The following is a 22,347-nucleotide window of genomic DNA, read 5'->3' as shown; positions in this document are numbered from 1 at the left end:
GTTTTTGATTTTAGTGTTGTGATCACGGTGTGTCAATTTTGAACAAGCATTGCTCTACTGACTAAAAACTGCCAAGTTATACTGAAGGAAAAACAAAACGAAACACTCTAGCATCCTCGAAGCTGTCCTTCCGGCCACGCTGCCAGTATGAGCGCCCTTTATCAACATAGGTCATTAGGTCTAAAGTGTACTGTATTTCTCTACTTTAACATTAAGTTGTTGTTGTGTATGTGTGTGTTTTAAATCAGCAACTACTTCATGGTTTCTTCAGTCCCCACACTAATTGGCAGAGCCTCCCGGAGCCGCAGCCGCCCCCACTGCCTTTTCCTTCTTAGTTTTTGCACACGGCTTCAGACCGGGTGTGGCTCCAACTCTCACAAGTTGCTCCTTTCTCTCCCACTTCGTAGCTGGTAGCTTTCGAGAAGAGCTCAGGCTGCTCTTTTGACTGCCCTTTAAAAACTTCTACTTTGTAAGTATAAAGTTTTTGTTTATTTATTTTTAAAGTTGTACATACTCAAAAACCTTTTCTTTATTAACAGTTTAATGAGCCTCCACATTCCCTTTATTCTTCTTGTTTGTATTTCGTGATCAATGCTGCTCAAGTTCATGAGGAAATCATTACTCAACTGATTTGTCAGAGAGCAAGCAAAATCCTACGATGGTGACAAAAAAGTCATTACTCTCGTTGAAACTGATAAAAAGATAATTTCAGACGATGCTCCTTTTAATGTTACATTTTTTTCTTCTTTAGGTAAGGCTTTGTACGCAAGGAAATGGCAACTAAAGGAGCAGTAAGTTAATTTTTGTCACATGTAGCTACACAAGAAAGTAAAGCAATAAGGAAAGTGAGAGCTTTGTCCCCAAATATTTTCTAACTTTAGCCGACCTTTATTTTGCACAGCTGTACTATATCTGTTTCAAAATGTCATTGAATAGGACATGCAGTTTTAGAAAATAGAAAGATGGATGGTTTTCTATATTTTCTCTGACCCTTCCCTTTCTTTACGGACTGTAGTTGTAACTTTTGTTTCTCCAGTTTTCTGCCTTTTCTCATTCACTGTCTTCCAAGGTGTTATTTGCGTTTTTTTTAGCTGACAGCCTACTCAGTCTGCGTGACTACCAATTACACATCACTGTATGTCTGGCTAATTTCGGCATCCTCTAAACATGAGGACAGATTTTTAGAAAATGCTATGCTTTCTATTCTGTTTGTGTGATCTGTGCAACTCAGATATGTAAAATGCTTGAGCAGTCCTACAAAAATCTAACACTTAATAAACATTTGTTATCTTAAACATTTTCTCCAGTAAAGAGTATTATCATACTGCACCACCAGATGTTTAAGGAACACCCTTGCTTAAAAATGTAGTGGAAAGTTTTCTTGCAGTTACTCATAGTCATGTGAGAAAGGATTCATTTTTTCCAGATCCGTTTTTAGTCTTTGTTTTCTCTGTATTTACTGAATGAATAGCATGCATGTCCCTGCCCATCCTGGCTCCATGTCTGATTATAATAATGAGTTACACCCAACATCATGGATAACTAAACTAGTAATTTTAGGGATCAGTATTAAAGAATAATATGCTTACCATAAGGTACCATTAGATAATTGTCTAAGTTACAGTGAGGAAAAAGTAGGGCTAAAACACATATTCTATATGTAGTTTGTGTAATGTTTACAGTTTAGGTACATTTTACTAGCAAATGTAGGTGTTAGGTTAATAAATGACTGTATATGTGTTTGAACATTCAGGACTACTTTCTAGTTGCATAAATTGTGTTAACAATGTTAACTTGTTTTTTAGTTTATTGTCAGGTTGAATAACAAATCATCTATAAAAGTCTGTAGGAATAGGATGTACAAGTTTACGTTGTTCTGACCCTGGGATATAGCTGGATGGATAATGGATGGATGGATGTTTCTACAATTAACACACAACCCAACATTATATATAATGTATTTTTAGTATATCTGTTTTACAGAAACACTGATACTTAGAATTTTTCTTATGGGGAAATTGTATTGTGTTGTGAACCACTTGTGTTTTTTTTTCTTCTCCTCCACATCACATAAATTTCATACCCTAGGGAAAATGAAGGATCTTTTGCAGCTACATTGTTGTCCATTTCATACTTTGATATTTTATATAATATGTGGTAATGCTCATAAATGTTAGTCTTTCAGATTGTTGCTGATGATAGACAAAGGAGAATAATATTATGGAATATAGAAGTGTTGCTTTTTTATGCGATTGGCGCTGGAGTTCAGAGTTATTTTTAGAGCATTTTGAGATTCATTAATATCAAGTGCTTTGAGCATGATGTCATATAAATAAAATGTTTTATTATAATATATAATAGCATTTTATGTACATGCACAATGAATTGTATAATAGTTGCTTGTTAGGCAGGACATTTCAGATGAATATATGCACCTACAAACATTTTATAAATTAGACAAGTTTTATTGAGAAGGCATTAAAGATATGACTATAAAATGTCATGTTTAATGAAAGAGTAAATAACTGCATTTTAGCTGCTAAGCAGATGGACATTACTTCTTACACAAGCAGGGATTGTTTATCAGCTTGTGTTTACTTTGAGGTAACCAGGTGTTTGATGCTTAGAGAGTCTGATTCAGCTGTGGCCTGCAAGCTGCCAAGTTGGGGCATATAGGATGCTAGAGTGTTTACTTGTTACCATAGGGATCTGATTTAGAATGCTGTGGAGGATTCTTTTATCGGGATGAGAAAGAATAAGTATGGGTTTGTTATTAGCTGGTATTGGTAAGCACTGAACAAAGGTTGCTTTCACTCAATTAAGTGTGTAATATATTTTATGTAATTTTTAAAATTATATGTCTTTAATTTAAAAACAGTGATTATGTGTTACATCAATCCAAAAAGGTAAATTTGAAAGTTAACTAGCACAATGGTGAGACAGCTGTCACCTTTATAGTTTATTTTGTTCTTTGAAATAACTGTAACCTTGAGCCACAGGTAGGAGAATCATTATTTTTAATTAATTTATATTTCCACAGCAATTTTCAGTTTTTGAAGACTGAAACAATATTTCTCTTCAATAATGGACAAGATTGATGTCAAAGCAGCCATAGTAGTTACCCAGTAAATTTCAGTTTTTATTTACTCTGTATTTTAGGTTTAATCTATAACAGAGTAATAAACTAGTATAATTTTAGGACCAGGCTGAAATTGATTAAATATCAATTTAAAATAATCGTAACGCATATACATAGCATATAATTATGATCTAATTACAAGTATTTAAGTTTGCATTAGGATTATAGATAAATCCATAATCAATCAGTGATGTGTGAATTTGAATTATATAGCGGGTTGGATAATGGATGGATAAATAGTCTGGATTAATGTAAATTGCTCTAGTTTTGGGTGTTCATAAGAAATGTAATGATTTACTTTATAAGGTAGAAGAATAAATATACATGTGTCAAATATTTAAAATTTTTAAACAGTGTGCATCAGTTAAAAATTCCAAAATCTTTCTCTGTTTTTATAGAAATGTATCATTTTCATCCTTTAATACAGGAGTTCCCAAACTTTTTTTTGCCGCAGACCCCTTTACCAAAAACTTTTAAAACCATCGACCCCCTAGTCACATGCAACGGTTTTTCATGTCCACACTTGCTTTGATAAGTTTGTTAAGACAATGCACAGACATGTTTGTGCTACATATATTTTCATGCATTCTTACGTGTGACTCTTTTAATGACACATTTTACCTTTTCGTTCACAAGTTTGGTATGTAATGTGTTTTTATCAAAAAAGTGTTTTTTTTTTTTTTAAATTATTTTGCTTCATAATTAGGTACCTATTGGAATCATAGATATTTTGAAGTAACAAACAAATAGCAGTAGTAAGGGGGTGTATTTTTGCTGTCGTTGACAGCCAAATTTTTTTATTGAAACTATCGACCCCAGGGGGTCAATATCGACCACTTTGGGAAGCCTTGCTTTAATAGAGGTCCACTGAGGCTAGATCCCTAATAAAGGATCATTAATACAAGATATCATCATATTTGGAATCACTGATCTGGGTATAGTCTAAAACGATACCCCACATGCTTATTTTTTAAATCTGCCATTATTAACCTTCTGGAACTGGCTCTTAGTGGACTGGGACCAGTGGTAAAGAATCAAATATCAAAAATATTATCATATTTGTTATCAGCAACCTCAAAACTAAAATTAAGCACCACTCCAAATGCCTATTATCAATCCCTGTTTTTTTTTTAAGTAACCTCTGGGTTTGGTTGATATGGCATGCACATCTTCAAATCCTTCTAATCATTTTTGCTAAAGCACCTATTTAGTTTACTTTTTATCATAAGGGTACATAAAATATGGTCTTAAAAATGGCCTGAAAATGAAGATTTTTTTAGTGTCTAGAGGGACAAAAATAAGGGGGCATCCCAAAATCCTACCAGATATAGTACAAAAATAAGACGTGTTAAATCTGTCTGTTTTAAATTGTAGTAATGTGACTTTAATAAAAATTTCTGTATAAACATTTATACAAGTGGAGAAAGTGCTGTTGAAGTGCTCTTGCTGATGCCTATTTTAGACGTCCCTTTCAGCAGAGTCAAGTTAGACATTTTTGGTCTACTTCCCAAAAGTAAGAATGGTTATCGGTATATGCTCGTGTTGATTGATTGTGCAACAAGATATTCTAAGGTGGCTGTTTTGAAGAAGGTTAACACTAGAATCCCTGAAGCCTACGAAAAAGGTTGTAATGCATGGCCACCTTACTTGGTCAGCATGCCGATGTCAAAGAAATACAGGAACTTCTGCAGTCTACTTGTGACTTTAGGCTGTAGGAAGATAAGTAAATAAATATAAGTAAACAACATTCAATGTGGCTTTTATATAAGTGACATATAAATGTTTTTTCTATAAAGACCATCAAAAAACATAATCACAATTTGAACTTTGCACAATACCTTGGTGATCTCTGTAGGCCCTGCTGTATTATTGAAGGACGTGTGTGGCAGATTCACTGGTAGTGTGACACACAGGCTCTTGCTGCATCTTTCACCTTTATGCCTGGTGCAGCTGCATTGTTCTTATGTGTGACTGGATGTTTCTAGCGGGGAGGGCTTCTGTTATCTTTCTCCAATGTAGAAACTTCATCCTCATCTGAGTTCACTTCTTTTATACCATGTCTTTATTTGAAAACAACCAGTGTCAGATCGGGGGGGATCATGAACGTGACTGGGAGTATAAAATTGAATAATAAAAAAAAAATGCTAACCTTTACAAGTACCATACATTTACACCGGCTGTTAAAGACTCAAATCAAATGTATGTTTTTTATTCTATGATAGTAACAATAAGAGCAGTTCACTACTCAGTAAACGTTAAATGCAGGAAGGACCTGGAATCAAACCTGCAACCTCTTGATTATGAGGCAGCAGTTACTACCTTTGCACCAGCCATGGCAACATTGTCCCCTAACCCAATTTCTTTTTCTTTGGTTATATTCTTGAATAAAAGTGCACTTGTTTTGTTATACTTTAGCTTTTGTGAAAATGTTTATATGATATTTGGACTTCAGTCTCCACATATTTTACAGTTCATGTGAACATTTTGTCATTAATACCATAACATGAAAAAAGTTTCTGTTTTACTTATGTGTTCAACATTTCTTATCTCTTTTCTTATCATTCCTGTCATCCTACATTCAGATCATTGTAGACACGGAACACACATGAAATGCATTTGTTCCAAATAGTAATAAATTATTCACCCTATACAATTGCACACACCTCACACCCAGATAAACAAACTTGAGCTGGGAGAACTTTTTGTGCGACATAAACTGCGTAGGTGGGGGATGGGATAGCAGGTTGCTTGCAGCCAGTGCGGATTGACACATTTGCAAAACAAAGACACTGATGAGGAGGTGTGAGGGAATTTAAGATGGCCCGGCATTAACGACTTTTTTCATATGCAATACAATACAATTTATTTTTTGTGTAGCCCAAAATCACACAAGAAGTGCCGCAATGGGCTTTAACAGGCCCTGCCTCTTGACAGCCCACCAGCCTTAACTCTCTTAAGAAAAAAAGAAAAAACTCCCAAAAAAACCCTTGTAGGGAAAAAAAATGGAAGAAACCTTGGTAAAAGCAGTTCAAAAAGAGACCCCTTTCCAAGTAGGTTGGGCGTGCAGTGGGTATCAAAAAGAAGGGGGTCAGCACAATACAGTACAATACACAGAACAGAACAAATCCTCAATACAGTATAGAAAATAAAAATTTTAGAAGTCGGAGTAGAATTTAACAGTAGATTATATCACATAATATGATTTGGATTTGTTTAGAGTCCTGGAGACCTCATCCATCAAGCTGCCTCCTCCATTTGGCCATTCCACAGCTGAAATAGTGCTAATCAGATGAAAGGACCCCTCTTTCCCACGATTCCTGCGATCCTCCATCAGGGATGACTTTACCTTAGGCAGGCAAAACAACTTGGCTGGTGGGCCGTGGCACCAAGTGCCACATTTGAGTACCAAGAAGAGAAACAGAATAGGTGAAGGTTAGTATCAAATTATAACTATTCTGTTACTTATGTTGTAGTGCTAATGACTAACAACAGAGAGACAGTTTGTATAGTTAATCAGCAGCTCTAGTCAGGATATGCAAAACTGAAGTAGTGAGTCTTCAGCTGGGATTTAAAAGCTGAGACCAAAGGGGCACCTCTTATAGTAGCAGGCAGACCATTCCACAGTTTAGGGGTCCCGTAACTAAAAGCTCAACCTCCCACTGTTATTTTATTAATTCTTGGAATCCTAAGCAGACCGGCATCTTGAGATCTTAATGTACGCTCTGGTTTGTAAGTCATGATAAGTTAAGACAAGTAAGCCGGACCTTGGCCATTTAATGCTTTATATGTTAAAAGGAGGATTTTAAAATCTGCCCTAAACTTAACCGGGAGCCAATGTAAGGATTCAGGGATTCTAATGTTAATGTGCAGACTGTTGCTAATGCTCTGTCAGGAAGTGTTTACTTGTATTGGCATTCCACACAGAATTTAAACTGACCAGGCTATGCCCTTTATGTCTCGTGTCATGAAACAGCTGTGTGAGACAGCTGTCTCCTCACTTGTGCTAGAAGTCTGTTTACTCTTTTAATCTGAGAATGGAGCGAACACAGGATGACATCAGCATCATTACATGTGGGCTGAGCTTTTGTGTGTACTTAAGAGACAGCTTTTGTTTGTATAACTTTAAGACAACAGTAAAGCTGATTTTGCCAGAAACTTGGACTCACCTCCTTCATTCTTGTGCAAGTTTGTGACCCACACATCACAACATATACAGTATATGGAAATGATATAAGAATATAATTATTATTTAAATATGTTAAACTTTATTCATATTTTTCATTGACTGCATTATAAGCTCATTTTTAACTGAACATCAACAATCAGTTTTTTGTTTGAAAGGAATTAATGAGCACTAGCCGAAGCCTGCCGTAGCATATGGCGGTGTAAGAATAGGAACGGGAAAGTGTGAGAAAGAAATTCAGAAATCAAGAAGAAAGGAATACTTCTTGAAAGATGCAGTTGTGAATAGGTGTTTTGCTGGAGGCGATTTGTATCAAGAAATAACCCACTGATAGGAACAGGTATTTGCCGGATCCCGGAATAGAGATGACATTGTACAAAAACCCGTCGACAGAGAAGATACTGTACTCATTTTATAACAAAGGCTTAGGAAACAACCGTCGCAGTATAACAAAAATAGCAAGGTGTATGGGAGGCCACAAGCAGTGTGGGGAAGGGTTTGGAAGAGGACGAATAGGAATTGAGAAATGCCGTGTCGGCTGCGTGTGGGTGGGACCAGTTTTGAAGAGGAGCCACAGGCAGCGTAGGGAAGGTTTTGGAAGAGGACGAATAGGAATCGAGAAATGCCGTGTCGGCTGCGTGTGGGCGGACCGGATTTGAAGTGGAAGCAGGACGAACCAGAAGAGAAATATATATGAGATATTTGGAGTATGTTTTCATTATTATCTATAGTAGAGCGGTATTTAAATTTACATGGAAATGTAGCTAATTTAATGAGCGTCATTTTTTTGCTTGATATATTACCCCCTACTGTGCCACGTTAAAAAAGAATACTGTACTTTCTGTGGAAACTGTACAGTGGTTGCATTTTGCCATGAACACTAGAATTACCAGAGCCTACGAAAAAACTCGTAAATCCGTCCCACCTTAAATCGCTTCTTAAAATCGTTCACAGCTCTCCACCAGTGTCTTTTGTCATTTAAATGTGTTGATAAAAATTGGGCTGCAAAGCAGCTGGCTATTCCATCCCCCCACCGACTTAGAACGTGCACAAACTTCTCCCAGCTCATGCCTTGATTGATTTTCTGGGAGTGAAGTGGAGTTTTAGAGTGGAAATAATAGATTGTTGTTTGGAACACATGCATTTCATGTCTGTTCCATTTCTACAGTAATCTGTGTAAACACATTGTTAAAACAGAAACGTTTTTTATATTCTAGTAGTAGATGACAAAATGTAGGCATAAACTATATAATGTATGAAGCCTGAAGTCCAAATATCAAAAGAAATATTTTCACAGAAGGTACAAATCTAACACAACAATTGCGCTTTTATTCAAAAATATAACTGCAGAAACAAAAAGTCGCCTTAACATGCGACTTTGACAGTTGATTATTATGACTTCCTCTGTGGTGCAATCGACTCAGCTGCCGACTGGGAATCAAAAGGTCGCCATTTCGATTCTGCACCTCTCCCTTTTGAGAAGTAAACTGCTCTTAGTCTTACTATTTTAGAATAAAAACATACATTTGATTTCAGTCTGTAACAGCTAGTGTAATTTATGATACTTGTAAAGGTTAGCTTTGTTTTTTTGTTTTTTTTTAGTCAGTTTTATTTTCTCAGCCACATTCACGAGCCCAAATACACCCCACCCCCGCATCTGACACTGCTGTTTTCACATAGAAGCGCTGTAACAGAGGTAAACTCAGCTCCCTTCTACATTGGAGGAAGAATGCACATACCATTGTTTGCATACTAAAGTGTCAGCAAGCACTTTTTGTGGCATCACACACAGTTTTGAGCATGCCCTCTGCACACTACTTGTGACTTTAGGCTTTAGGAAGTAAGTAAATAAATAAAGGTAAATTACTTTTATTTTGTAATCTTTCTTCAGTTTAGTATTAGCACTACATACTCCAGGGAAGAGTAAGCAGATTAGAAAAATGGTATGTGAATGAAAAGTGTTTCTAACTGAACACATTTTCTTAGAACTCTGTACATCTTGATTGCAGCAGTTGAATATTCCAGTGCAGCATACAGAACTCAAGACAAGCAATTGCAAATTGTAAACAAGGGAAAATCTAGATGCACAGCATTTCTGGTCACAGAGTGGCTTTTTCAGGACTTGTATCCGTCAGACACAGCCCAGCACAGACTCTTATTATTTGTAAAATGCACAGGAGAGGGTAGATGACTAGTTGGCCAAGGTCCCCAAGCTCTGACTATGGTTGGATTTGTATTTGACTTTCTCTTTTATAATTTTACTCACCTTTGTTGTCAACTGGTCATAATTTGTCACTTAATTATTGGACAGATATTGTTGGTTTCCATTTATGCTAGTCAAGTTTCTATTTTGTTTACTTTGTGTATTAACAAATGTGTATTATTATATGAACTAATTCTGTATTAAATATAATGTGTACTTGCATTTTACCTGAGAACTTGTTCACAGCACTCCACACCTGCATTCTATGATGAGCGCTATAAAAAAATAAATTGTATGTTGTATAATAACCTGTAGTAAATGAAAATCTACATAATACAGACTTATTAAAGAGTTTCCAAGCAACTGAGGTACTTGTCCTTAATTCTTGATCTGTTTTAGGTACTGGAGAAAGGGACATGATAATTCTGAAAAATAAACAGTGTAGTGATTCTTAGTTACTGATACTATTACAGCTTGTAATACTTTATGTTCAGAAATGAATCATACCAGGAATTCTTCTGGCCGGTGATACACATTGAAATGAAGTCTATGTTAATTATGGGTGATTCAAATTTCCTGTGTTAAGTAAAAGTAGATAATTTATTCTATACCTATTAAACTATAAGTTAACCCTGAACTGGACTAATTAAAGTGTTAAAAGTACATATCGTGCTCTGTTTTTATTATAAGGAAACTTTTTACTGCTTACCTTACAGTCTGTGAAGCCCTTTGCTCAATTTGATGCCAAACAAGATGCAGAAGCCCTGTATGGTGCGATGAAAGGACTTGGTGAGTGCCTGAAGCTTAGTTTATTCCTGGGTGCAATACAGTAGTGAAGAAATAACCTTTTTAATAACTATAATCATAATTTTCATTTTTATCAGCTGAATGCTAATTTTGACTTTCAGTAAATCAATAATGAATAAAATGCCTTTAGCAGGTGATATTATTTAGTTTAGTTATTAAACTATTGGGTAGTTTGTGTATGAGTAAGTTATTAACCAACATGGTGCTGTTTGTAAACCAAGTGGTTTCAAATATTGTCACACTGCTTTAACTATAAATAAGTTAACAATACACTTATGTCAAATGCTTCACAATCAGTATAGGTATTTTAAAGTAAAACTTAAAAAAAAACTTAAAGTTAAACTAACTAAATACTTATAAATGCCAATAAGTTAACACAAAAGATAATTAAAGGCTCTTTTGATCTTATTGCTTCAGAAGCATACTGGCATTAGAATCATTGCACATGAAGGTGGTGAAATCTAGACCAATCTTGGAGCATGTTAAATCAACAGAATTTCCTCAGTTTAATCAGTGACTCCTAGATACTTAAATATGAAACATTGTTAACTCTATTACCAACATATCAATCATTTAAGAACTTACCCCAAACTAAATATAAACTATTATGCAACAAAACTAAGTATTTACAGTCTGATTTCAGACCGCTAAAATATTTGAAGCTCAAGTTCCACAAAGATGTGTGATGAATCGAGTAGTTTTTTTTCCTTATTTAGTGTAATAGTTTAACACATTTATACAGTCAAATATATTATATGATGTATAAAGTTAAACATGTGCTTGTACATCTTTGTTTTTGTCCAATATGGAAATCCTCACATTTAAACATATGTCTGGCAAATTTTATATTGTATCCCCATTTGTACAGGAGAAAAGTAAAAGGCTATATTTTGCTTTAAAAATTTTCTCCAGGATGAATTTTATTTAGTGATCTCACCTGTATTGCCGTTAGGATGCACCATTTGAACTCAGCACATGTATGCAAAGTTGGTTCCCACAATGTGTTTAGTCAGTAAAATTTTGTGTTTGTTTTTATTATTATTATTATTATCATTATTATTATTATTATTGTTTTGGGTCCATTTTTTACCTCCCAAAGACTTTAGTTTTCACAAATGCACTTTATTCCCTCCTGGGCAGCTTTTGGTGCCACAAATAGTAAACCTATAAAAAAAATTTAAAAAAGGAATAATGCACAATAGTAGATTGCATAATTGAATTTTAATATTTTAAATAATAAAGAAATCACCATTTTATCTTCTTGTGACCCATATGTCAGAATAATATTAGTAGTATTTGTTACTTCTCCCTTTTTATTGGCAGTTGTGCATTTGTATTTTTAACAAGGTTTTTAGTATGCTGAAAGAATGAGGGATCATAAGACCAGGTTGTGCTGTCCTGGATGGAAAGGATAAGCAGAAAAAAATGAATCTCAGTATAAATTTTATTATTATTATCGATTAAGAAAGCTAATAAGGTCTTAGGTTGTAAAGCCCTATGTGTGTTGTAAAAGTCAAGGAGGGTTATTTCTAGGGTACATAATGTACTCGTGAGACCTGATCTGAAGTACTGTGTGCGGTTTTTAATGTCCAAATTACAAAAAATACATGGTAGCACGGATCAGTCCACAGAAGACCTACTTGGCCAATTCTAACACTGCAAAGTGCTATGAGAAGCTATGAAAAACTGAAGGTGTCAAACATTTTCTATTTAATCAAATGTAGATTAAGAGGAGACATGACAGAAATATTTACAGGAATATTTATTGTAAAGGAAGTTAGTGTGGTGAATCCTGGTTATTACTTTAAAATAAGGCCTTTTGAGGGAAACTTAAGGGTGAATTTTGCAAGAAAGTTACCATGTACTGAAGTATGGTAAATAGTAGTTACTTTGGTCACCATTAAAACTAAACATGGTATTAGTATAGAGACATTAGCTGAATATTATAGACGGGCTTTGTTGGGCTGAATAGCCTGTTTTCGTCAAACTTGTTTTCATTTTGTAATGTAATTTATTTCTAACTTAAACTGAATGACCTGCTTTCTTTTTTATGTAATGATCAGTGATTAGTTTCAAACTGAACAACTAATAAAACAATTGTAAAGTCCAATAAAATATGCACCTGTTTACTGTAACTAACAAGTTTAATATTTTCGTAGGTCAACGATTAACAGTTGAATAAGATGTTGGTTTTAATTAAATTCTAGAAGATACAGTATGTGCCAAAATATTACTATTTGTGTTTATTTTAGGCATTAAAATTTCTTGTTTGTATAATCAGCAATTCGTGATAATAATTAAAGTTCTTGGACAGCAGGCTGTCTAGTTCATAATTATGACTGCATAATTTTTTGTGTTTGTACAGGTACTGATGAAGACGCTATACTACAGCTTCTGACAGCCAGGAGCAATACCCAGCGACAGCAGATTGCAGCAACCTATAAGAATTTATATGGAAAGGTATTAACTAGAGAGTTGCAGATTTGGGAAGGGAAATTTTATTGAATGATAATTTAAACTTTTCAATCTAAACTCTGTTTAAAAGTCCAGCCTAGTTAAATATTGCACCATTTACTTATTTTATTTTATTTTTTACATTTTTTTCTTTATTAAGCATTTGTTCATTAAAAGATGATTGAGATCATCCATTCATCCATTTTCTAACCCGCTGAATCTGAATACAGGGTCACGGGGGTCTGCTGGAGCCAATCCCAGCCAACACAGGGCACAAGGCAGGAACCAATCCTGGGCAGGGTGCCAACCCACCACAATGATTGAGATCATTGATGGAAAATTAAACCAGATGCAAATGTTTTTATTTTACTTCTTCATAATTAAAGTAGTTTATTATTAGTAATTTTATACTTTCTACAATGATATGAATGTTAGAAATATGTTGTTGCTTTTTTATGGCAGGGAAAATAATAGTTTTTGAAGTCTCTTACCCACAGATCCAATATTGAATAAGAGTTAACCTATAGCCCACATCTGTGGAATAAGGGGAGGGGAACAAAGAACCCAGAGACCAAACCATGTAGACACAGAGATAATTTGTGCACTCCACATAGAAAGCATGTGGTTTTGAAACTCAAGGGTACTGCCGATTATGAATTTACCTTTGTGAATTTAAATTCAACATTAAAATGTAATCATTCATTCATTCATTCAAGACTAAGTGTGCACCCATTCACATTCTTTCCATTCCTCATTTTGCAGGGTGGACAGGGGTTTCTGTCTTCTGTTTATTACTCTTGGCTTTTGTGTCTATGATTCTACATTTTTTCATGATTCTTTGGGTTTATTAACAACTTGCTCTTGCCTAGTTTTTCACTCTTTTTGTTGTCATCTATTTTTGCTTTACCTCTTTTTTTTTGTCCCCGTGTCCAAATGTTAGTTTCAGTCTTTGGAACCTTCCTTTGCTTGGGTTTTCCATCCACTGTTTCAGACAACTGTCTGTTGTTTGGAAATTCAATGCTGTTTTTAATGCCTTACTCAGGATGTATTAAAGCACTGTATCTCAAAATTTTTGATGTTATGACCCACTTTTTCCCCATGTTTCCCATATTGTCTATGCAATCATTGCAGTGGTTTGGGGGAGGTGTTCCTTTAATGATTCCAGCATGATCAAAAGAGTGGGGTCAGAATCGAGCACAGCCGCCTTTGCGGAAACCCACTCCAGACCCAAAGTGATCTACTTCACAGGCTTCTGCACAAAAAACAATAGACAATCGTGACCCACCAGCAGCGGCCCACAACCCAAAAGCTGGTTGTGATCCAGTCATTAAGAAATATTACAGTAAAGTACAGAAAATTACTTTGATTAATTAAAACTAAGCATCTTTAGCAGAAAATATTTTAAATTAGATGATGTGAAGCTGTGCAAACCATATTGACTTAAATATTGTATCTGGATTTCCTTATGCATATATAAATGATTACATTTTCAGATATATGCATTAAAGTCTTGTACAGAGAAAGAAATATTACACTGCATATCACTAGAAAGGGGAATAAGATTTTAAAAAGTTGGCAAGTCTTCACTGCGATTTATCCTTTAGTATTCAGAGGAGAGCAAAAGGGTAGAAAGTGTGGTTACACTTTGTCAAATACAGTACAGTAAGTGTGAAATGTAAACTGTTGGCGTGTTGATTTTTTATATTGTGTATATTAAGAAGCTTGTATATAAAATAAGGTCCATATGTGTGTTTAATTTACAATATGTGGATTTACTTTTCATATAGGATCTGGTTGATAATTTGAAGTCTGAACTGGGTGGAAAATTTGAAACTATAATTGTTGGCTTAATGACACCTCCAGTTCTCTATGATGTCAATGAACTTAGAGCTGCAATAAAGGTAACCTTCATGTTTTAATTTTTTCATTGTTGCACCAATTATCAATAAAACATTGTATATCTTGTGATGCAATAACATAATGTTATAAAGGATTTAGAAGACCCAACCTACTTTGCAAAAAATACAGGTTTTCATTAAAAACATAAACTGTTGTTAATTTAATACTATGTACTAACATAATTAAAAGCAAATAGCAGAAATTTTAATGAAATGTAAATCTTTAATAAGCAATCTCATTAAAATGAATGCATGTAAAATACCTGCATAAGAAAAAAAAAAAAAAAGAAGCAAATATTGTTAATGGCGTGCCTTAATAAAATAAGTATGTTAATTATTTAATTGTGGTGGTTTTGATTTGGTGTTTGCCCTTTCTGAAAATTAAGCCAAACACTAATTCATTACTGAAGGCAGTGTAATTTCTAGGTCTCTAATAGCAAGTGTGTTTTATATTTAGTGTCATTTTAAATAAGTTTAAGTGAAAACCATGGGAAAATATAAGCTGTACATATCATACTGTGCAGGAGAATAAAAGATTAAGTAATTAATTTTGTAGGTAGTCATATGTACTGTGTATACTATATCTGCATAGATTTATATCTGTATATACACATTCATCTCTTTTTATTTCTGAACAACTAAAAGCAATAACAAAACTTGAATCTAATCACAAAAGAGAAATCCTAGCAAGTACAATAACATGTTTAAAAGATAATCCATAAAACAAAAAACAGCACTCAACCCCAGCTAACTCAAACAAGTCTACAACAAGAGATCCATATCTAAAGAAGTTTGTCATGTACAGTTAAACAGCAAATAAATTTCAGCAGAGGCCTGGCATGATTACTTTATGGTAATGAGTTAATGCCATATTCTGAAAGCTACATTTTTCCTCTGAATTGTAAAAGGTGGATTCAGAATATTCCAGTTGAACAAAATATTAGTCTTTGTTCAAGTAGTGTGGTATAGGATGTTATAATGTTATCATATTTGTTATTTGCTCAAAATATTAGTAGTAATTTTAGCTCCAAGGCTACGTAAGAATATCCCCAAAACATGCAACCTAAAACCTGCTAATTGTGAGAAGATATATGTGAATTCACAGTTTTTACATGAATTATGGTTTATGGAATAGTAATTAGAATGTATTTTAAGAATGAATCCCATTCATTTTTTTAAATTTTAATTGTAAAATTCCTTCCCCATCATACCCTAAGATATCAAGGGCAAATTTATTAAAATTTGTTGATAAGCTCTGTAGGTCTTATCTAAACTGATTACCCAATTCCGGAACATTTTTCATTCCCGCATTCCCAGGAATGAAACTGCTGTAATTCCCGGGAAACCAGGAACGGCCAAGCTCACATATATAGTGTGTAAAAATCGATCAAGAAATAAAGTTATAGCTGAAAATAATTAAGTGACACTTTTTTTGGCTCACGGTGTAGTGTGTTGCAGATTGATTCAGTCAAGCCAGCAGCAGTTGTCAGTCTCCAGGCTCTGGACTGGGAAGAGTCTGCACTCCGCAGCTCATGAATGCCGGGACAGGGCAGACTTCATTGACGTCTGTCAGACAACAGCTTTGAACAGCAACTTGAAATTGCAATGCAAGTCAGTCTGTTGCATCCACATTATCTGTGCCAAGAAACTTGCCATCACAGAATAATGACAAGAAACTGGAGGCATCAGTAAAAGCTGAAATGGCAGTGTTTCAGAGCAATGGCAAGCACGGGCGTTGTTTAGAACAAGTGTATCGGTATCTGATCAGGAAGATTGTGTTGCATTCAAAAAAAATTTTTTTAAACGTTAGTCTATCATATTTCCTCCCTATGGCATTTGCCACTTGATTGACATACAGGGCGGCCAGTCTGAGATCTCTTTTTTTCTAACACAAGGGTCATCCCACATGCACCCATACAATCAGATTGTGATTCAGACTACAAATGCCATGAATGTAATTACACTGATCTAAATGCTGTCAAATAAACGAACCACACGCCGTGGCTTCGCCTCTGATGCTGACTTACGAGGTTCAATTCCTGAGAGGGGATGCAGGGAGTGTGTACGCCTGATGAGCCCAGAATTAGGGCGAAACACGTACCGCGTACTCTTTGCCTTATTTGACAGTAAAACTTTGCAACATTCTATGATCTGCTTCTCGCAACTGAAGAGGGCACCATGGCGGATGTTTGCTGACACAAGCGTTACCTGGTAGGTAACCACCCATACACTCAGATTGTGATTTAGGCTATGAATGCCATGAGTGTAATTACCCCGATCTACAGTACATGCTGTCAAATAAATGAACCACATGCCGTGGCGCAATGTAAAGGGTAACACACGTGTCACATACTCTTTGCATTATTTGACAGTAAAACTATATATATAACCATCCATCCATTTTCTAACCCGCTGAATCCGAACACAGGGTCACGGGGGTCTGCTGGAGCCAATCCCAGCCAACACAGGGCACAAGGCAGGAACCAATCCTGAGTAGGGTGCCAACCCACCGCAGGGCACACACAAACACACTCACACACTAGGGACAATTTAGAATTGCCAATCCACCTAACCTGCATGTCTTTGGATTGTGGGAGGAAACTGAAGCGCCAGGAGGAAACCCATGCAGACACGGGGAGAACATGCAAACTCCACGCAGGGAAGACCCGGGAAGAGAGCCCGGGTCTCCTAAATGTGAGGCAGCAGTGCTACATATATATAAAATTTTTAATGTAGGTAGATCATTTTGACGTGGTCATTTTAAAAGTAGTTTGCAAGCCAAAAAAGTGTGGGCACCCCTGAACTAGATACATGTACTTATATGACAGCATGAACTGCTTGTAGATAAGGTTAGTCTTTTATTGGTGTCAACATATTGCAGTAGTTTTATTAAAAATAAGTGTTGGTCGTTCTAAAACTATTCACAAGTGAGATGCACTGTGTCATCCCCGGGAGCCCGGGATTCCTGGGAATGACATGCGGGATTCCCGAATTCCTGGGAATGGATAAAACCGTCTGGGAATGGATTCCCTACTCATGACCATAGGTGAGGGTAGGAACATAGATCGACCGTTAAATTGAGAGCTTTGCCTTTCGGCTCGGCTCCCGCTGCATTCTTCCCTCACTCATGAACAAGACCCTGAGATACTTGATCTCCTCCACTTGGGGCAGGATCTCACTCCCAACCCTGAGAGGGCAATCCACCCTTTTCCGGCTGAAGACCATGGTCTCAGATTTGCAGCCGCTTCACACTCGGCTGTGAACCAATCCAGTGAGAGCTGAAGATCACAGCCTGATGAAGCAAACAGGACAACATCATCTGCAAAAAGCAGTGACCCAATCCTGAGCCCAGCAAACTGGACCCCCTCAATGCCCTGGCTGCACATAGAAATTCTGTCCATAAAAGTTTGGAACAGAATTGGAGACAAAGGGCAACCCTGGTGGAGTGCAACTCGCACTGGAAATGGGTTTGACTTACTGAAGGCAATGCGGTCCAAGTTCTGACACTGGTTGTTCAGGGACCGAACAGCCCTTATCAGGAGGTCTGGTACCCTATACTCCCAGAGCACCCCCCACAGGATTCCTCGAGGAACATGGTCGAACAGATGGATGCATTTTTGAGAAATGTGTTGCCAAAAACAGTATATGCAGTACAGTGTTGCCAAACCCTGAAAAAACACTCTCTTTCACTGTAACTCCCCCAAAAAAAATGAAACTGACAAGCCTAAATACCTGTTCTTAGTAGGTTTTGCTACTGCAAACTCGCACATGAAATGTAGTGTATTTAAATGGAACGTAATTGTCTTGCTTATCAGTACCTATTGTGATGCTGTCCTTGCCATAATGTACAGAGCGAGATTTGGGCGGCATGATGCACTTGGTCATACATGTACTTGATTTTATTGTGTACATCATATGTGACAGTAAACCTGAGACAGACTGAATACATTACACATTTTATCAGTGCATTGCCCTGCGCTTATGAAAAAGTCCGCCTACATAGTGAACTAATAGTAGCGCTTGGTAAAATATATATGTAAAACTGTGTAAAAAACTGGAGTTAAATAGTGCCATGTCATCTTCAACTTCAGATCTCTGTACTTTCACCTGCAGTTGTATTTTGGATTTTAGATGAGATTACAACCGAGTATGATATTTTTTTTTGTAAAGAAGACTTTGTTAATATATGTATGAGATTTTAAGTACCTTAAGTTCAGAACAAAGATGTTTTGTTTTAGGTTCTAATGTAAACTAATCAGAATTTATATTATTTATATGAACTGGGCCTCCTGGACTAGCATAAAGCAATTTTATCTATGCAAATGTGTTTAGGCCAAAACAAAATGTATGCAAAACAGTAAGCATACAGCCTCATTCCACTCAGTTAATATTTTTCCTAAATTAGTTTACATTTTGGGTCTAAGCGACCCAAAGTCAGAACCAGCAGCATCCACATACAAGATAGGAACCAAACATGGATGGGGTACAAGTCAATTGGAGGGCACATACATATCCTAGAAAAATGTGCTTAGTGTGAGCTTTTATGTTAACAGCAGATGCAAAGAATCATGTCTGTTAATACAATTCAACCTAATAATGCTGCAGCTGTAAAACTTTTGCCATACCATTTGTTTCTGGTTAGAATCCCCCATCAAAACTTCAGAATATTCTCAAAAGTGCTTATTTCTATTCAGGATATCAAGGAGACCAATCCTTTCCTAGAAATGTTGATTAGCAAGCAGGAAAAAGCCCTATATATGGTCCCAGTTTATTACAAGGTCCAATTATGCACATACAGGGCCAATTTAGACTCCTGACCTCCTGCAGGTTTTTGGGAATGTAGGAGGAATGTCCATGCAGACATGGGGATAATGTACTAACTTCACAAGGATGTTGACTTTGTGAGTACAACTCTGTGTGATTTGAACCCAGGATGCTGAATCTATAGGCGTTTTCCTACTGATGAGTTAAATTTTGATGTAAGCCCTGGGCCACTTATGGTCCCTGGCCAATCTTGTGTATTATACTCCCACCACACAACAGGATCAGTAACCTTTATGCAAAATATGCAATGTGGTGCCAAGTGAGACGCAATTGGGAGTTCATGTGGGGACTTCCTAATTATTGCTGTGATGAGGTGTATGGTGCTGTGCACCAGGGAGGCGGCTATGAAGAGTGATGCTGTGCAAAGTGCACCACTCCATCGTCACCAGTAACTCTCCAAACTCTTAACAGATTTGTAAGATGGTGCTAGTGCTTGTGGTCAACCAATCAACACAATTCATCACCTGAGAGCCCAAATATGTTTGTCATGCAGGTGTAAAGAATGTCTGAATATTTCTTAGTACAACTTACCATGCAAAGTACTTAATTGCTTTTTGTTAAAAAAATGTAAAGACATGGCTGTGTGACGATGTGGGTTCGACTCCATGCTCCCATTGTTGTTCAGAAGCCCTTGAACCCTACACCATCGATAATGTCACCGAGATGAGCTAGACAGTGGAGGCAACAACTGAGCAAGGGGATGGTTCAAATGTGCAAAGTGCTTTTATTAAAATAGTTAAACAAAAACAGTGTTCAATAAAGCAATGCAGTGATTCAAAGTCTTTCTAAAATAAGAGTCATTAAATAAATAATCCCATAAAAGAAAACGTGGAGGTAAAAACAATAGAAAAAACAATCCTTTAAAACGAGGTTAAAACGCTTTATGTGGAAGCAGTCTTTAAAACCAACAACAAACCCGGTGCCTTGTTTTAACTGGTGACTAACCTGCTTCTCCCTGTCCAGGCTTCGCAACAGGGGAGCCACTCTACCTGCAGCTGACCTTCTTTCCACAACTGATCTGGAGTCGTCCCGATCCCTGGCTTCGGTTCCGCTCCCTCCAGACCGCGACTTGGGAATTCCTCTCACGGCCAAGGCTCTCACGTGGAGGACACCACATCCAAAATCCTGACTCCATCCGCGGCCCCATGCGGAGTCACCCGTCTCCTTCTTTGGTCACTCCCACTACATGCTTGCTCAGCGGGAGCGACAACAGCTACTACGCCCTGGGTGTCGGCCTAACACCTAGACTGTCAGCTCAGCTGCCTACAAGCGCTCCCTCGCCCGCTTCCTGCTGGAACGACCTGCTTGCTTCCTGCTACAACCTCCGGCCGTCCTTTCTTTTTCTGTTTTGATCTGTCTTTTACCTACCCGACTCGCGATTCTTTTATAAAATGAGGGGCCATAGCAGCTGCAGCTAATTAGCCACGGGAACAATCACGGATGTGGGTAGTCCCTCACCTGTGCACTAGGTGAGAAACACCCACACCGCAGATCGCCCTGCGGCTTGCTACGACTACTACGCCCCCTCACGAAGTCGTGAACGCGGTGATTATTTAAAAACTGGCCCTTGCTGAGAGCGCTGTGGACCCGCTATACCACAGGCTGACATATAAATTATCAGATTGTGGTGAATTATAGGATGTAAATAGAATTTGCATTATAGAGCCAATTGAATTTATAGGCTCTTTTTAGTCTTATAGTTGCTTGGTAAATTTCCAGCTTTTTCCAGATGCCCTTATTTGAATGAAATATCTGACTTGTATTAATCTTCATATCCTAAATAAATGGGTATTATAATGTTCTGGCTCATTCCCATGCTTGCATCTCATGAGCTTTATAATGGGAATTTGAGATTTAAGGTTTTATTTCTTAACAAAGACAATTTTTTCATTACTTGACCTCTTCTCTAGCATAGCCTAAATGGAATGGCAGGGCAGGTCAATTTAGTGGCAAATTGACAGGATAGCGTAGCAGCTGCAACAATGACAGAGGCAGAAATTGCAGCAGTGCCGAGGCATGATTAAAGCAGGAGATGACAGAGATCAAGGTATTATAAAATTCTTCTCAGTTGCACCTAAAAGCAGAGTTTAGGTTAAAGGAGGCTCAAAACAAAATATTTTCCTGTCTGCGTAGCTTTAAGCAGCTTGCAACTAAAAGGGCTACAAAAAGTATGAAAAATGTGCTATATATATTTTCACCATAAATTCTGTGGTATATGCATAAAGTAATCTGATTATTCAATAGGTTTATTTTGCCTCATCTGTAATTTCCCTTTAGATAGATTGAACATAAATGCCTTACTTTAACCTGAAATTGTGGTAAGGGAATTTCAATAAAAGGCTATAGGAAACTGTTTCAACCCTTTTTTTGTTGACTTACTTGAATATGATTTCCTTTTAGGGTAACTAATTATTTTTTAAAACTGTTATCACAGTCTTTTGCAAAAAAATAAAAATCATATTTTAGACAGAATAGTCCATTCTGGGGCTATACAATAATCATTAATATTTAATTTGTATTAATGTTAACTACTTTTCTCTTCAAATGTTACATTTTGTTATATATAGTATTCTCACAATGATTACAGACTGGTTAAAAAAAATTTTTGGAAAACCTGAAAAATGATAGAGCACCGAGTATAGAAAGTTCATCAGGGAGAAGAGTCTCCATCCTTTCAGGCAAAGGGATTTTTGGCATTTGAGACAGAACTTTCCATAGGAGAAAACACAGCAGATACTATGTGGGCTAAGTCTTAACTAAGAAGAACGAATGAGACGAGATTTCCAACTAAACTGGTTAATTGTAACGTAGGTATTGTTAAAACTTACAAATAAAGAGG

The 22,347-nt window shown here is 36.5% G+C and overlaps 1 protein-coding gene across 3 annotated transcripts in view; it reads left to right on the top strand.

Moving 5' to 3' along the window:
- Positions 1-345: 345 nt before the first annotated feature.
- The window catches only part of anxa5b (annexin A5b), a 43,982-nt gene continuing 21,980 nt past the window's right edge, over positions 346-22,347 (top strand). Inside the window, exons 1-5 of one of the 3 annotated variants that reach the window (XM_039751142.1) lie at positions 346-469; positions 752-791; positions 10,242-10,314; positions 12,698-12,792; positions 14,574-14,687. In XM_039751142.1, coding sequence (XP_039607076.1) covers positions 774-791; positions 10,242-10,314; positions 12,698-12,792; positions 14,574-14,687 — 300 coding nt within the window. In that variant the 5' untranslated portion in view covers positions 346-469; positions 752-773. Of the gene's footprint in view, positions 474-751; positions 792-10,241; positions 10,315-12,697; positions 12,793-14,573; positions 14,688-22,347 lie in introns of all 3 variants that reach the window. The other 2 variants (XM_039751143.1, XM_039751144.1) reach the window with 2 other exon arrangements.

This window comes from Polypterus senegalus, chromosome 4 (genome assembly GCF_016835505.1).
Source record: "Polypterus senegalus isolate Bchr_013 chromosome 4, ASM1683550v1, whole genome shotgun sequence".
Lineage (NCBI taxonomy): Eukaryota > Metazoa > Chordata > Cladistia > Polypteriformes > Polypteridae > Polypterus > Polypterus senegalus.
The sequence above is the reverse complement of the archived record's forward strand: the minus strand, read 5'-3'. Positions and strand labels throughout refer to the sequence as shown.